General features: G+C 38.4%; 1 protein-coding gene across 5 annotated transcripts in view; it reads left to right on the forward strand.

Annotated features, from left to right (window-relative positions):
• LOC127653873 (neural cell adhesion molecule L1-like protein) overlaps nucleotides 1-18,518 on the forward strand; it is a 143,404-nt gene that overhangs the window by 96,947 nt on the left and 27,939 nt on the right. For all 5 annotated transcript variants that reach the window (XM_052140675.1, XM_052140674.1, XM_052140677.1 and 2 more), the window contains 2 exons: nucleotides 15,546-15,689; nucleotides 17,448-17,559. In XM_052140675.1, coding sequence (XP_051996635.1) covers nucleotides 15,546-15,689; nucleotides 17,448-17,559 — 256 coding nt within the window. The remainder of the gene's footprint in view (nucleotides 1-15,545; nucleotides 15,690-17,447; nucleotides 17,560-18,518) is intronic.

Consider the following 18,518-nt stretch of genomic DNA (forward strand, 5'->3'; position numbering starts at 1 on the left):
AGTAATCCATACAGCTCCAGGGGGTTAATAAAGGCCTTCTAAAGCAAAGTGATGTGTTTTTGTAAGAAAAATATCCATATTTATATATTTATGTCACAGTTTAACATTCAATATATCTATTTTTAAATCTATTGGTCAATTAAGTGGTTATAGACTTTCTTTCATGCCTTTATGGTATTTATTACTTCAGGTCTTAAAAAGACAGCAATCCGCACATTTGCAAGATAGTCGAGTTCCGGCATATGACATAGTGTAAGCTCCTGTGAGAAGTGATGAATGCGGAAGCGCAGAGGATAGAGGAAGCCAGTGAATGCGCCGACGGCCGTTATCGGAAGCCAGTGATTATGGGCATGGGCAAATTTAAGACTTGTTAAGACCTTTTTAAAACCTGAAGTAATAAATGCCATAAAGGCATGAAAGAAAGTCTATAACCACTTAATTGATCAATAGATTTAAAAATGTATATATTGAATGTTAAACTGTGACAGACACAGACTTAGAGGATAAACGAGTCCAAATGTAATTAAATTATAGATGCGGTTTATTATGCAACCCAAATACCAATATTTTCTTCTTCTTTGGCTGCTCCCATTAGCGGTTGCATCAGTGGACCATCCGTGATCCGCATATTTGACTTGGCTCAGATTTAATGATGGATGCCCTTCCTGACGCAACCCCCAGTTGGGGGACTAGCCAAAATATCAATATGTAAAGGGATTAATAGAAAGGAGGAGGCGAGAACCGGCTTGACGATTTAAAATATATTTTAATAAGGAACATAAACACAAAACACACACACACACAATGGTTTCGGACAGCTGCCCGTAAATCTCTCTCTCTGTCCCACTGCAGTATGCAGTTGGCTTTCATCCCTCTCTGAGGCTTGATTAGCCTGATTAGGGGCCGGGTGTGTAGCATCACGACCTGGCCCCGCCCTCAGCCCTGTCACACAATATAAACTAGGAAAAATACAATTTTTGTGTAAAATTGACTTTTAAAAATAAACAATCCAAAATACACCGGGGTCTCTTATTTTAAAATGTCTGTGCTCCCAGCTGCTCACAGAAACAGATATTTGAAACAAATTTCTTACACTCAATAGTCGTATAACAAATATGAGCAGTAATTCATAAACAGTAGATCATCAGCGAATGCTTGTCATAAATGTCCGGTACTCACTGATTGGGAACTGAAACCATTAAATACACTGTAACACGAGCACCCCATTTTTGGTGTATGGGTGATATCAGTGCTGCGTCTTTCACTTCAAACTGAAATTAGTCAAGTCAAATTTATTAGTTTAGCACTTTTCACAGCAGACGTAATTTCAAAGCAGCTGTACAGGAAATTGAGTTTAAACAGAAATGAATGAATATAATAGCAATATTATTTATTTATGTTTAGAACTATTAATGGTCAATTAAAGGAATAGTTCACCCAAAAATTTTTATTATCTCATAATTTAATCACCCTCATTCCATTACAGATGTGTATGACTTTCTTTCTTCTGCCGAACACAAATATTTTAGAAGAATATTCAAGCTCTTTAGGTCCATACAATGTAAGTGAATGGTGACCAGAACTTGGAAGCTCCAAAAGGCAGCATAAAAGTAACCCATACAACTCCAGTAGTTAAATCCATATATTCAGAAGAGATAAGTGTGGGTGAGAAACGAATAAACATTTAAGTCATAACATTGAACTATACCTTAAAGACATTTAAGACTTTTTAATGGGCCACAGAAACCCTGTTTTCAACATCATTGCTTTACAGACTACTCCCACAATGCAATGTAAATAAACCTGGCTGCACACTGTAAAATAATCTCACATAATTATACTCCATTAAATCTGATGATAATCATTCAAACATTATATTAACTAAAAAATTAACACATTGAATGTTTATTAAAATATCTATTTAAGAATCAAAAGATCAGATGTGTCTTTATTTAGTGAGTGACAAAATATTTTATGTAAAAATAATTAAATTGAAAAATATTACATTTGATATTTAACGGGGCTTGGTTATGTTAAGGCTGTTGTCTGGCTGACATCTAAGTATTTTGGCATAACTGTGGAACAATTATGGATGCTCTCTAGGGTTTCAGGGTAAATTGTGGTGAGTTCTGGTTGGTGGTGTAATTTATTTGGTTGAGTTCTGGGGTGGGTGTGGCACGTGTTTTGCTGATGTATGGCTGAAATCTGAGCATTCTGGTGTAGTTGTGCTCCAATAACAGCCAATTTCTGGTGATACGGGAGACACTGAAAATCTTTGTTACGTTTTGGACACTTTCTTTTGTAGGTCAGTTTCATTTTGGCAATTGATTTTTGGGCCTATCTTAGACTGTAATTCCATGTTGTATGTGGATACAAATTCATTAGCAAAATGTTGCCAGATTTTTCCCAAGGGTATTTTGCTATCTGGGCAGTGCCACGTGCCTGCTGCAAAGTGTCATGTGACATAGGGCGATTTTCACACAACATTTATTTTTGACACTCTCGGAAAGCACTGTGGGAAGAAATGTTGTCGTTTATGATCATGTGATCCTGTCTGGCACGTCCACACAATTTTTTTTGAAGGTAATTTATTTATCTTATTTATCTCGGGTTTAAAAAAATTTTATAAAATATTTGCCCTCTACTCCCAAGGTCTATAAACAAGAAATATTCCTAATTTCTAGAGCCAGTCAAATCCTTTTTGGTAAAATCAAGTTCCATCCTACATTAATCTTGTTTCACTCAGAAATACGTCACATTACAGAAGTAAAATGTGTTGCAAAAAAGCCTTTTCATGATAAATTGATGTGAAAGTATATGAAAAAAAATTGCATGCAATATATAACATTTAATATGTACATTGGCAGCCAAAAGTTTGGAATAATGTACAGATTTTGCTGTTACTGAAGGAAATTGGTACTTTAATTCAACAAAGTGGCATTTAACTGATGACAAAGTATAGTCAGGACATTACTGATGTAAAAAAACTGTACCATAACGATTTGAAAAAATACATTTTCAACAAATCAAGAAAAGCCCCTTTTCCAGCAGCTATCTCTTTAACAACTTATCAATGAGTAATCATGCTAAATTGCTAATTTGGTACTAACAAATCACTTGCCATTATATCAAACACTGCTGAAAGCGATTTGGTTCATTAAATGATGCTTAAAATTGTTTTTGTGTTTGATTTTGAGTTGCCACAGTATGCAATAGACTGGCATGTCTTAAGGTCAATATTTGGTCAAAAATGGCAAAAAAGAAAAGGCTTTCTCTAGAAACTCATCAGTCAATCATTGTTTTGAGGAATGAAGGCTATATACAATTGTGGCAAGAAAAGGTACCGCAATAGACTGGCACTAAGGCCTAACTACTTATAATAGAAAAATACAGATTTAAGAAAACGGACTACGCCACTCTGATATCACACAGAGAATAATTGGTACCTTTATCCAAAGGCACACAAGTTGGTTGCACTAGTAAGGAACAGAGACGTGAATGTTGTACAAAAATAATTCTTTATTACTAAAAACACATTAAAATAAACAGAGCGTACCAGGCAAGACACACCGCAACATCTGCCAATAAAAACGGGTTGTTATGTTGTCAGAAGTACAGTCACTCAAAAATCAGTCACTACAAATCAAATATAATCAAACATTACACTCGGAAGCCGTTTTGGCTGAGGGCTAAAGAACAAGGAATAGTACCACACACACTTTGGAGTAAACTCTTATCACTCACACAAAATTCGTGCGTCTCACTGCACACAGCACCCAGTGTTCAAACCACCACCAACACGCGGAGAAAACCAGGGAGGATTCCTGGCTGAAGCCCTCAGCATCTAGCAAAAGTACAATTGCTCACACACACACACACACACACACACACACACACACACACACACACACACACACACACACACACACACACACACCACAAAAATCAAAATATAATTGGGTTGTAAATCAAAACAATATAACCACCAAAACAAACAATGATAACAAATCACAAAACACTATAATTCACACAGCAAATAATCTCAAAGCAAATAAACACATTAATAACAGTCATTCAACTCACATCTAATAAACCATGTGTAGCACACGTGTCAAATAATATTGCACTTGTTGTTACTAGTATTAACCATAGGCCAGTAGGTTCGACTATGGAGGTGTAATGAAGACAACACTGGTTAAATGGTAAAGTAAATCTTTGTATTTAAACAAACTATTAGAAATAATTGTTGATATTAAAAAAAATAAAAATAAATCAACAAATTGTGAGTTTTTTACTCGATATCAAACCACAGTTATATGGATTCAATTCAATTCACAATCAATTAACAATTTCACTTGACTCAGTTGTTTGTTCGATTAGTTGGGTGCACCCTCTAGGCTATAAGGATATCCTAGAATACTACACTTTCAATATCAATATCAAATACGACCCCATAAACATTTACAAATGGTCACAATTGTAAATTGACAGCTCACTGAATCACATGCAAAAATAACTCATCCGAATTGAACAAGATGCATACAACAGTTCAGAGAAAACAGTTAAATGAATCAGTTCAAAAGACTTGTTTGAACTAATCAGTTCAAAAGGGTTGAATTCGAAAAGTTCAGTTCAAGTTCGTTAGAGGATCCGATTCAAAAGATCCGATTCAAAAGACTCGGTTCACTGATTCAGTTCGGAGAATCCAAAGTTCCTTAGAACCATGGAAAAATGATTCTATAGTCCAAAGGGAAAAAAAAAAAAAAAAAATCGGTTGTGCAGGGAAATAAAATACTCTGAGCAGTCTTGCAAAAACGAAACTCAGTCCTGTTTAAAAAACTAGCAGGCAATCAGAACTCTCCTACCCAATTCCACAGGTGTTCGTTTGAAACTCAAATCTTGCATCGTTCAATGTTCATCTCGCTGGGAAGGCTCGCCATCTTGGGTTGTCACGCTGAAATGAACGCAGTTCCAGCATAGTACAAAAAAACCCGACCTGCATATGTAACAGGCAGTATTTAATTCACAATAACACATTAGATTCAGTGCGTTTAGGTTAACAACAGAAAATAGTAGCACTTGTTATCCTGTTGAATATATTGTGCTGCACTTCCATCGTAATTTGACAGCTTAGATAATATTATGCAACTTCAACAAGGAAAATCACTCGTTCAATATGATCAACAACAAAATATGAACATTACGAACTCATATACACATATTCTTACCATTACATTACTTTTTGCATCAGATCGTTAAACATCAGATCATATCAGCATTTCATGCTGACAAAGAAATACGATTTCACTCTCTCTCAATTTAACACATCTGTACACAATTATTTGCATTTATGAAAGTTTACACATTTCAAAATGTGTACTCACCAAATCCAAAGAACATAGATTATATAAATGTCTCTTTTTCAATCATCTCTGACGATCTTAACTCTTACAATCAAAGTTATGCTGCTGCTCGTCTCACAGTAACGCAGATAAGTAAAATGGCTTCCCCCATACAGCAACTAACGTGGTGGGGCGGGACATCAACATAAATCTCACGCAATTGGACAATCATTAAGATGTCAATCATCACACTGACATGCATTTCTTTTTTCCGATTTTTTATAATTTTTCTTACACTCTTTACTAATTTCTGGTTAGTTTTAACAACTCTTTATTTAATTCCTTTTTAGAATTCATTCGTAAAATTATACAGGGTTACATTCTCCCCTCTTAAAGATAAGCAAGTCTCTTTGCGTTTTGTCCTTTACTTGACCCTTCAGTAACTCTAGGGCAGCACTCAATCAGTTATAGGTAAATCAGCAAGACTCATTGAATTAACCACTGCCTCACTCAATGACTGGAACAAGTTTTGGACTACTGAGGTAAGGGGATTACCTAACTGTGGGTAATGGAATTTCTTTGGAGGTTTTGGGACCCTGTTTGATCTTCTTAGATTTTGATCTACACTTAATCTTGCATATGCATTAACTTGTTCCGTTTCTTCTTCCAGATCATGAGCATCCGTGGACATATCTTTTTCCTCCTCATCACCAGCTGGATCGGATGATGGTAAGTATCCTCCTTCAATTCCATTTCCTGTTGATACGGTTTCTGGTACTTCAGGATCTGTAGGTTCATACATTTCTGTCACCTCTCCTAAACTGTCATCCAATGGAAGAATGTAAGCTGGACTGTTCACAGGCTGGGGTAATTCTGTTTCATGATGAAAATCTGGTTCCTGAGGTAAGTCAGATCTCGGAGGCAAGTCTTTTTCTTTTCCATCATCCACTTTTGACTTTGTGGTGTCATATGCATAGGTAATCTTTGTTTTTCCAGTAGGAATTCTACTGAATATGCAAATTTCATCCTCTGAATCCGATTGTTCCTCATTTAACAGTTCTCGCTGTCTTTGGCTCTGTGTCTTCGGCTTGGAGATGTTTACTGGATCAGGAACACTCTCCGCAGAAACACTCTCCTCAGAAGTAGTAAGGAAACCACAAGGTAATAGTAAATCCCTGTGCAACACTCGTAGAGGAACATCCTTATCTTGTGGACGAACTTTATAAACTGGCAGGTCTCCTACTCGTTCCACTACTATATGGATAGTAGAATCCCACTTGTCTGCGAGTTTATGTTTTCCTCTGATTCGAACGTTCCTCACTAGAACTTTATCTCCCACTTCAAGAGTTGACTCTTTCACTCGTTTGTCGAATCTGTCCTTATTCCTCATTGCAGACTTTGAAGCGTTTTGAGTGGCAATTCGGTAACTCTCCTCGAGTCGGGCTTTGAGACTCTGGACATATTTGGAATGCGACTCATGGACAGGTTTTTCTACGGGTAGCCCAAAGGCTAAATCCACCGGTAGTCTGGGTCGCCTCCCAAACATGAGCTCATAAGGCGTGAATCCAGTGGTCTCATTTTTCGTGCAATTGTAGGCATGCACTAACGGTTTCACAAAGTCGTGCCAATGCGACTTATCCTGTTCCTTCAAGGTACCCAACATGTTTAGAAGCGTCCTATTGAAGCGCTCTACGGGATTACCGCGAGGATGATAGGGAGTTGTCCGTACTTTGTGAATTTTTGCCATCTCGCAAAGCTCTTTGATAAGTTTAGATTCAAAGTCGGCTCCTTGATCGCTTAATATCCTCTCTGGAAACCCATAGTGGACAATGAATCCATCCCAAAGGCACTTAGCCACAGTCTTGGCTTTCTGGTTGGTGGTGGGTATGGCAACTGCATACTTGGTGTAATGGTCCGTCATGACAAGTACATTCTGGACATTACTTCGGTCTGGTTCGATGGAAAGAAAGTCTATACAGAGCAACTCAAGGGCCCGTGTAACCTGGATGTTGACCAATGGGGCAGATTTCTCTGGCAAAGCTTTCCGCATCACGCACCGTTCGCAGGTCTTAATCTTCCTCTCAACATCAGCACTCATCTTTGGCCAATAAAAGCGAGAACGGACAAGGTCGAGGGTGCGATCTACTCCCATGTGGCCCATCTGATCGTGCAGGCTCTCCAGCACCGTTGCACGGAATTTAACAGGTAACACCAATTGGTAAGTTGTATGTTCGTCCAAGTGTCGTCGTCTGTACAGAACTCCATCCTTTAATTCTAAGCGGTTCCACTCCCTCAACAACAAAGAAAAGTCTGGACATTCATACCTCACCGTCCGGCATGGCATCTGGCCTTCTTCTAAGTGGCTAATGACTTGGTTCAGGACAACATCTTCCCTTTGTTCACGTTGCAGGTCTATACCAGTTAAACAGGGGACTGCAGACTCATCTTCAGTCAGGTCTTGAGCAAAACAACCAGGAATAACCTCCTGTTCCATTGCCAAGGACTCCACTAGAGCAACAGAAGTTCCACATCCTTGCTGAATCAGATGTTTGTCCCACACAGCTTGTACAACAGCACAGTCCATGACAACACCTTTATCTCCACCCAGATGCTTGAAGGCGAATTGCTGTATCCGTTCCAGTTCCTTTTGTGATACCATGTCATTGATCAGCTCACCATGGGGACGTCTTGATAACCCATCGGCATCTTGGTTTTGCTTCCCTGCTCTATAGGTCAGATCGAAAGAGAATGTGGCTAATGCTGATAGCCAACGATAACTTATGGCATCAAGCTTCGCGGAAGTTAGGATGTAAGTTAGAGGATTACTGTCAGTTATTACAGAGAAGTGATTGCCATACAAGTAGTCAGAGAATTTCTCGGTCACTGCCCACTTTAAAGCAAGAAACTCCAACTTATGGGCGGGTAACGAGACTCACTTCTAGAAAGACCTCTACTGGCTGAAAGCTATGGCTTTTTTTTCTCCATTTTGCTCCTGATATAATGCGGCGCCAAGACCTATGGTGCTTGCATCTGTGTGGAGGATGTAAGGTAAGGTCGGGTCTGCAAAACCAAGCACAGGAGCACTGGTAAGTTTGGAAATAATGGTGTTGAATGCTTCATCACAAGCCGTTGTCCATCGGCTCTCAAGTGACTCTTTTGGGTTAAAATAGCTTCCTTTCAGCTCACTGTTCATGGTCTTACGATTCAGTGGGGCATAACCAGCAGTTAATTCATTTAGGGGTTTCACTATCTTGGAATAATCGCGAATGAACCGTCGATAGTATCCCGAAAATCCCAAGAATGATCTTAGCTCCTTTAGGTTCTTTGGTTTTGGCCAAGTCTTAAGAGCACTGATTTTTCAGGATCTGTCTGGACTCCTGTCTCCGATATGATATGGCCTAGGTACCGGACTGAAGTTTGGAAGAATTTGCATTTTTCTGGGGATAATTTCAACCCATACTCTCTTAGTCTTCGCAGTACTTTTAGAAGCCGTTCTTCATGTTCCTCAGGGGTCTGGGAAAACACTATTAAATCATCAAGGAACACCAAGACCTCGGTGAGATGTAGATCCTCCATGCACTTTTCCATCAAGCGTTGGAATGTACTTGGTGCATTGGTAATTCCTTGAGGCATCCGATTAAATTCCCAAAATCCTAAGGGACAAGAGAAAGCGGTTTTGTATTTGTCAGACTCCTCCATTTCTATCTGGTAATAACCAGACTTCAAGTCCAGAACTGAGAACCATCGAGAACCCGTTAAGGCAGAGAAAGACTCTTCGAGGTTAGGCAAAGCATAGGAATCTTTCACAGTTTGTGAATTTAGCTTCCTGTAGTCCACACATAGTCTCACGTCGCCATTCTTCTTTCGTACGACTACGATTGGGGACGCAAACGGAGACTCAGATTCCCGGATCACTCCTGACTCTTTTAACTCTTGCAAATGCCGTCTGACAGCAGCCAGGTCATGAGGATGGATAGGGCGTGCCCTTTGCTTACAAGGGGTTTTGTCAAACAGCTTGATGTGATGCTTGACCTTGGATGTTCGACCAAAATCAAGGTCATGTTGCGCAAAGACATCAGACATATCACTGAGCTTCTTATTGATTCTATCCTTCCACTCTTTGGGCAACGGCGAGTCCCCAAAGTCAAAGGTAATCCCTGCTTCGGAACAGCTTTGACCAGCAGGTACAGATTCCACCTCGCGTTCTTGAGGGATGATACTCTCGATGGCATGCACTTCAGCAACCACAGCATTTGGCTGCAGTACTACATCCCGATGCGACTCATTCCGTAGCTGGACAGTCAACTTTTGCGTTGGGAATGGTGGCACTTGAACTACACCTCTTGAAAAAAGAATACCTCCAGGGAGGGAGGAGTTTGATGGGGGCTCCAGAAGAACACATTCTTTAGTGGATAAGCAATTCACATTTGCTTTTCCACAGAGTGCAACGGTCTGCTGTGCTGGAATCACTACGGGCTCCTTGCTTTGTAGTCTCACCAATCCAAGGCATCCATTGGCATTCTGTTTATGCCGTAATTGCAGAGTTTTGAGCACAGCACTGTACCCGTATCGTGGAGAATGGTGTTCAAGGATATTCAAGTTAGAACATTCAGCATACAAAGAATCAAGCGTATTCATCCCGATTAAGACTTGAGATTGGTTTTCTGGTTTGAAGTCAGGAACGACTAGTGCCAGTGTGGAAATTTCAACCTCAGATCCAACCATGTCTTCTGGGAAAGTTATTGGAATTTCAACATATCCTTTGTATGGAACTGGCTGACCATTTGCTCCACTGACCTCAAGCAGAAGATTCAGGGGCTTGATGGGATGATTGATCAAGCAAGCTTGGTAAAAGGACCAAGGAACTGTGGTCACTTGTGACCCTGTGTCAAGTAAGCAATGACATTCAGTCCCTGAGATTTTGATTTGCGCTGTACACTTGGATCCGACCAGACGCTGAATACGGAATTTGTGGTTTGAGAGAGATTTGTGGTGTGGGCCTGAATTTTTCTGGGGGACAACCTTTAGGTTCACTAGTTCCAGTTTGTCCCACAACTGGAACTGTTAGGCATTTAAAGAAGCCGCACCAACATGACTGTTCTCTCTATCCCACTCTTGTTGCTTCAACCGCAGTTTGTTTTTTTTCTTTTCAACTAGCCCGGGGTTCGGAGAATTTTCGCAGGTTACAGATATGTGGCCATCTTCACCACATCTGAAGCAGTAACCAGGGCGTGGTCTGGATTTCGTGACAGGACCACCGGTTGACTTAAACGGTGGTTTAGCAATAAACTCAGGAGTGCTAGGAGAGGGTGAAGTCTTATGCTTGGGTTTGACAGTCTTTCTGGACTTCGGCAGGGTCAGTGAAGTTAACTGTTCCTTTAGCTCAGCAATTTGCTTCTTCAATTCAGCGGTCTCAGACAACAACTTTGACTCATGAGGAAGTTTGCTTGAAATGGCAGCATCTTGGCTATAAGCATGAGCAGATCTAAGGGATGGCTGTGGTTTCTGCTTAGAAGCACTGATGTGGCTTCTCATGCTAACCATTTCTGTGCACTCTTGTCTTCTCTGGTTCTAAGGGAACGCAGTAAGTCTTGGAAATCGATAGGGTCATCTCTACGAGTTTCGAGACGAAGCTCAGAAATAAGGATGTCATCCCAGCAGCCTCTGCAAAACTGCCGTAGGAGATGATGGTTGCCCTCAGACGATTTAATTCCACCTCCCCTGACTGCCTTGCTCAGAGCAACTTGTAGCCTTTGGAGATAGCTAGATGATTTCTCTCCATCATTCTGAAATGTGTTCATGAATTTTGAGAACAACTCATCACCATCATCGATTGCACCATAAGCTGCATCAAGCACGTTAAGGTAAGCTCTGGGAGAAGCACGAGGCCCCAAAGACTTGACAATATCAGTGGCAGGAGGTAAGAGACTCTCCATAATTCTCCTTACTCTTTGTAAGTCAGACACAGAAGGGTCATCAAAGAGTAATTCAACATTACAACGCCAAGTGTCATAATCAGATTCATTATTGGGCTGGGGAATTCTCCCTGAGAAAGGGCGGAGCCTAACTACAGCACTGGATGGAATTGCTGCAGCGACTTCGCTCTTAACTATATGCTCCACAATAACTTTCTGCACCTCAGCAGGATTGAGCTGAACGTGACTCATGGTGCCTGACAACTGTTTTTCAGACCTTGGTAAGTCATCTTGATCAAATGTTGGCTCATTGTGAATGGAACAAGGACTCTGGACATTCCTCTTGGATGCATTCTGCTCTTTATTGGAATTGAGCTCATCAAGCGCAGGCTCATCTGCATCCACCTCATCTGGAATTAAGGAGCTTGAGATCTGCGAGAGTTCCTCTCGTAGTAAAGCATTGAAGGATTTTCCACTTTGCTTAGCAATGGTTTTCAGGGTGGATAAGTAAGAGGTTGTGGCACCAAAACTCTCCTCACAAGAGTAGACACTGCTCAGGGCTCTTATCTGATAAGTTAAGCTTGGGTCGTCTTTATCTGTGTAGCTAAGAGGTAGAAAAGGACTTATTGATTCAATAGCTGATCCAAAGTTGTACTCTACAATGGTGTGGTCATGATACTTGGACTCAGGATCGTTAATGGGAAGGACTCTTGCGATGGAACCATGACGTTTTAGAAGATCAAGGACTTTTTCATCCTCAAGAGTGTTAATTGGTCCACTGACTAGAAGAGCATTTAAAACTTTGACACTTTCCTTCTGTACTATTTCCATGTTTTCAAAGTCAATTTACTTGCCACACTAATAAACTGATTTAAATTTCTCGTTTGTTGATTTTTTTCCTTTTTGGATGTAAAGTATAAATAAAGCTATTAATTACACCTCCTGGCTGGCTCGCCACTTAGTATGTAGCACACGTGTCAAATAATATTGCACTTGTTACTAGTATTAACCATAGGCCAGTAGGTTCGACTATGGAGGTGTAATGAAGACAACACTGGTTAAATGGTAAAGTAAATCTTTGTATTTAAACAAACTATTAGAAATAATTGTTGATATTAAAAAAATAAAAATAAATCAACAAATTGTGAGTTTTTTACTCGATATCAAACCACAGTTATATGGATTCAATTCAATTCACAATCAATTAACAATTTCACTTGACTCAGTTGTTTGTTCGATTAGTTGGGTGCACCCTCTAGGCTATAAGGATATCCTAGAATACTACACTTTCAATATCAATATCAAATACGACCCCATAAACATTTACAAATGGTCACAATTGTAAATTGACAGCTCACTGAATCACATGCAAAAATAACTCATCCGAATTGAACAAGATGCATACAACAGTTCAGAGAAAACAGTTAAATGAATCAGTTCAAAGACTTGTTTGAACTAATCAGTTCAAAAGGGTTGAATTCGAAAAGTTCAGTTCAAGTTCGTTAGAGGATCCGATTCAAAAGATCCGATTCAAAAGACTTGGTTCACTGATTCAGTTCGGAGAATCCAAAGTTCCTTAGAACCATGGAAAAATGATTCTATAGTCCAAAGGGAAAAAAAAATCGGTTGTGCAGGGAAATAAAATACTCTGAGCAGTCTTGCAAAAACGAAACTCAGTCCTGTTTAAAAAACTAGCAGGCAATCAGAACTCTCCTACCCAATTCCACAGGTGTTCGTTTGAAACTCAAATCTTGCATCGTTCAATGTTCATCTCGCTGGGAAGGCTCGCCATCTTGGGTTGTCACGCTGAAATGAACGCAGTTCCAGCATAGTACAAAAAAAACCCGACCTGCATATGTAACAGGCAGTATTTAATTCACAATAACACATTAGATTCAGTGCGTTTAGGTTAACAACAGAAAATAGTAGCACTTGTTATCCTGTTGAATATATTGTGCTGCACTTCCATCGTAATTCGACAGCTTAGATAATATTATGCAACTTCAACAAGGAAAATCACTCGTTCAATATGATCAACAACAAAATATGAACATTACTGAACTCATATACACATATTCTTACCATTACATTACTTTTTGCATCAGATCGTTAAACATCAGATCATATCAGCATTTCATGCTGACAAAGAAATACGATTTCACTCTCTCTCAATTTAACACATCTGTACACAATTATTTGCATTTATGAAAGTTTACACATTTCAAAATGTGTACTCACCAAATCCAAAGAACATAGATTATATAAATGTCTCTTTTTCAATCATCTCTGACGATCTTAACTCTTACAATCAAAGTTATGCTGCTGCTCGTCTCACAGTAACGCAGATAAGTAAAATGGCTTCCCCCATACAGCAACTAACGTGGTGGGGCGGGACATCAACATAAATCTCACGCAATTGGACAATCATTAAGATGTCAATCATCACACTGACATGCATTTCTTTTTTCCGATTTTTTTATAATTTTTCTTACACTCTTTACTAATTTCTGGTTAGTTTTAACAACTCTTTATTTAATTCCTTTTTAGAATTCATTCGTAAAATTATACAGGGTTACACATGCATATCAAACTAAAGAACACACAAAAACGTAGGTAGTAGGACAACGGCGATTCCTCGCATTAAAGACTGGCAGAAGGCAAAGAAAGATCACAAACTCCTTAGAAGGGAAACACAATGGTTAAACGCCTGCACGCATGCCCAATGTTCTCAACCCAATCAGGAAAAGACTTACCTGATGATAGAATCGCGTCAGTCTCAATCACAAACCACCATTGCGCCGCACTGAACTGGTTTGCCTATGCCTGAAATGAGCTAAAAATCACACCCACTTTCCCAATCAATGCCTAAAGACACAGTACCCGTAACTTCCTATGATGATGACTTACCTGACAATAGAATCAGTCAATCTTTTGATCGCTTGATCTTGTTTTGATCCCGCAGCGTCGCATAAACGGATTTACATATGCCTGAAACAAGCTAAAAATCATACCCACTCGTCAGATTAATGCCCCAACACAGTTTCCACAACTTACTGCAGTAACAGCTTACCAAAAGAAAGATCGCCGTTTCGGAAGCAAGCGAAAGCTGGTGTACAGCCGCAGTAAAATAATCCACACGTTGGGAACAAATGGGAACCCCCGGGTCAGTCGGAAATTACGCGTCTCGACAGAAATAGGAATAGGCTATTTATAGCCGATCGGAAATGACGTGTCAACGATTAAAGAAAATTTGTAGGCGGTGAGCTCTAATTAACTTAATTTATTAATAAACAACATGGGAGGAGAGCATCCGGTCACACAATGCTAGAAATTGACAAAAAACTGAAGATGTCATACAAAGGTGTACACTACAGTCTTCAAAGACAAAGGACATCTGGCTCTAACAAGGACAGAAAGAGATGTGGAAGGCAGGATGTACAACTAAACAAGAGGATAAGTACATCATAGACTCTAGAAATAGATGATTCACATGTCCTCAGCTGACAGCTTCATTGAATTCTACCTGCTCAACACCAGTTTCATGTACAACAGTAAAGAGAAGACTCAGGGGTGCAGGCCTTATGGGAAGAATTGCACAGAAAAAGCCACTTATGAAACAGAAAATCAAAAAGAAAATGTTAGAGTCGGCAAAGAAACTCTTTGGACAACAGATAATTGGAAAAGAGTGTTATGGATCTTAACCCCATTGAGCTTTTGTGGGATCAGCTAGACTGTAACAGCCACATCTATGGCAAGTGCTACAGGAAGTTTATTGGGGTTAAATGTCACATGAGTATCTAGACAAACTGACAGCTAGAATGCCAAAGCTCTGCAAAGCTTTCATTGCTGCACATGGAGGATTTTATTTAATGAGAACTTTTTGAAGTAGTTTAAGAAGTTCTGAATAATTATTATTATTATTTTTTTCTTCAAATTGTAATAGTAATTTTTCAAATTATTAATGTACTAACATTGTGATCATTTGAATGCCACTTTGGCAAATAAAAGTACCAATTTCTTTAGATAAGAGCAAAATCTGTACATTATTCCAAACTTTTGGCCACCAGTGTATATTAACTTTAAAATGTGGTAATGTTAGACAATGTTGGAATTAAAATGTATAATTAAGTGCTACTAGACTAGAACTAAGAAGTTTCAATAATCATCTTCATATAGTGATTGTTGCTCAAATGTATAGCACTTGATGATAATGAAAGTAGTGAGGCCAAAGCCAGTGCCAGCTTTATTGTATTTTTACTAAACTTTTAATCCAAATTTTCTATTTCAGAGGTCCCATCATCCAACAGGAATGTCTCGAAAGATGGCACCATTTTCATCCACAAGGCAAACCCTGATAATAGCGCTGTTTACCAGTGTGAGGCCTCAAACAGACATGGCACCATCCTATCCAATGCCAACATCATGATTATGAGTAAGTAAACTCCACCATTTGCACTGTAATTGCACCCATTTGGAGATGTTTTACAATCATGCTCAACAAGAATCTCAGATTTTGTACATAATGTCCCCAGCTGTATAATTTCTTGCTTTCATGGTGTTTAAAGTGAGACAGAGAATAAATTAAAGTAATAAACCATGTTGCTTATTGAAGGCTGTGCAATAAAGTGATTTTACAATGGTTAAGGTGTGATGTTAGCCACAACGTGAAGCTGAGTTTTTTAAAACACTCTTAACTGTGGGAAAATCACTAACGTCCACCCTCTCATAGATTATTACTTTAATAAAGTGGCAAAAAAAAAAGACAAATTTATTGAGCATTATTATTAATTAATTAAATGGTCTGGGGTAAGATAGTTTACTTATACTATGATAACAACACGTGCATGTCTTTCTTGCAGTCATAATCAATAAATGAACAATGTAGCGGAGAGAGCCGCTCTCCAACCCACTTGAAATAGGGCTCAAGTGCCTTCTTATTGGACATTCATGATTTCATTGACTTCAAGCCAAAAGCACATACAACCACAATGGCACTACATAATGTAGCCTGGCCACGAACAAGCACCTGTTTTTTCTTTCTTTCTTTTTTTGTTGGTGTGAACACAGCCATAAGCATAAGTGTGATATTGCCAGAGGATGGCCCTTGGGTTCGTTTATGTCCTATTGATAGTGCACAGGATTCAGGGTGGAGCTGTTCTGTCTATTCTCATCTCCAGACACACTCTCCCTAAGCAGCCAAGCTCTTTTATGTGAACAATTTTGCCATTCATATTCAGTTGCTGTAACCAAAACATGTGTTGCTTTCATCTGAGAGATAAAAATATGGTGCTAAGGACCCTGATTAAAAAAAAGAAATAAAAATAAACATATATATACAAGTTAAGTATATATAAGTTTTCTGCAACTGAATATGATTGAATATGAATAATGAAAAGTAAATAAATAAAACAACAAATAACATAGAGAAAACATGGAATTTCTCTCAGTAACCCTGCAGACTACCTTAAAGGTTCCAAGTAAAAAAGAAGAAGTTAAGCTTAATCAAAAGCATTTGAGCATGCTAACAATCACTACAACAAATATTTGGACTCTTCTCATGTTTATTAATATAAATAAATACGTTTACGGTAAGGCATTTACTATGGATGTGATTTGGTCCAGGCCATGAACATTAAAATAAAAATATTTTCAAAAGTATATCCTCAAGACGTAAACATTATACATGTTAACATTATTTAAGTGAAATAAAATCAGATATTTGCCCCTGCGTGGCATGTACCACATTTCAGTGTTTACCGGTGATATACCATAATGACAACAAATTTGTAATATAACTTTACACAGATAAGATTAGATAAGGTTTTTTTCACACTAAAATCATGTTACTGTAACATGTATATTGTTTGCATCTTGTTGCCATTCTTTTCAAACAGCATGCAATTTAGAGTTTATGGACTGGTCACATTCATATCATCAGTGGAAAAAAAACAATCAATACTTAATTTTTGAGTTTCAGGAGCTATTTTGTACCCTATTTAGGGTAAGTGCCTAGTACCTTTCCCCTGATAGAACAGCAGGTAGTTTTTCCAAGGATGAGGAGGGATTCATACATAAACTGATAACACTGCACATCTTCCAAGAAAAGAGATAATGAGACTAATTCAATCATGTATTCATTATTGTTATTATTGATATTTGTATGGTATAATACTGATAAATCTCTCCACAGACATCCAGCCAGTGATCTTAACAGAAAACAATCTTCAATATTCCACAGTGGAGGGAAAAGGTGTTTTTATGAACTGTAAGGTCTTCAGCTCACCATCATCCAGCATTGCCTGGTTAGTACAGGCTGCTCTAATGGCAGTATTTACATAGGCCAGCAGAGAGCAGCACAACTCTTGCGGTGTTATGACTGCAGCAATAGAGACTTGTGTGTTGTTTCGCTCTGGTGGTCCAATTTACTCAAGGGTGGAGCCCTCAGGCTATGTTCAACACTGTATACTGTAATGAGGTAAACTGCTCATGTGGATCTGTAACTATGGTATTGTTAAGTTAAAGCAATAACAGTGGAAGTGCTAACTGTGGTGGCACGTAACATCAAAGAAACCAAGCAGTGCATTTTAAGTACATAAAATGGAAATACATTATGTATGTGTATATATATATATATATATATATATACCCTGAAGATGCTTTTCATATGCAATTTCATTGGATTCTTTAGAGGTGGTTGTGGAATAGAAAGAGTAGATTCAAGTTTGATCATGACAAAATAATGTGTAATGTTAATTAGTTATTATTTAAAATTTTTATTTCATTTCATTTTATTTGAAAGCTGTGCCTTTGTGCTAACCCTGTTACTTTTAAAATGTTTTGTGGGTTGAATGTTACGAGGTTGAAGATATATATAAATAAGCAGAGTTGAACTATTAAGGACAACATTGGTTTAAACTGAAAAAGTGAGATTATTTCAGTTTGAACCATGTCAAAATAAGATGCCACTCTCCTTAAAGCAATGTCAGAACAATCAAAATATATTTTTTAAAGAAGCAAATGTTGCATCAATATGGGTTTGAACAGAAAGCGCAAAGACAAATGTTGCCTTTTTATCCAGAAACCATTTGAGAGGAAAGTCTGTCTTCTAGACAGACAAAGCATTATATTAAAATTTTAATATATTCAATAAATTATAAATGTGTAATTCTCTATAACCTTTGTAAATGTAATTAATGTAAAGCCACATTAAAAAAATTTATAAAATGAAAATATTTTGATTTTCACGAAACCTGTCAAGGAA

The sequence above is a fragment of the Xyrauchen texanus genome, chromosome 13 (genome assembly GCF_025860055.1).
Source record: "Xyrauchen texanus isolate HMW12.3.18 chromosome 13, RBS_HiC_50CHRs, whole genome shotgun sequence".
Classification (NCBI taxonomy): Eukaryota; Metazoa; Chordata; class Actinopteri; order Cypriniformes; family Catostomidae; genus Xyrauchen; species Xyrauchen texanus.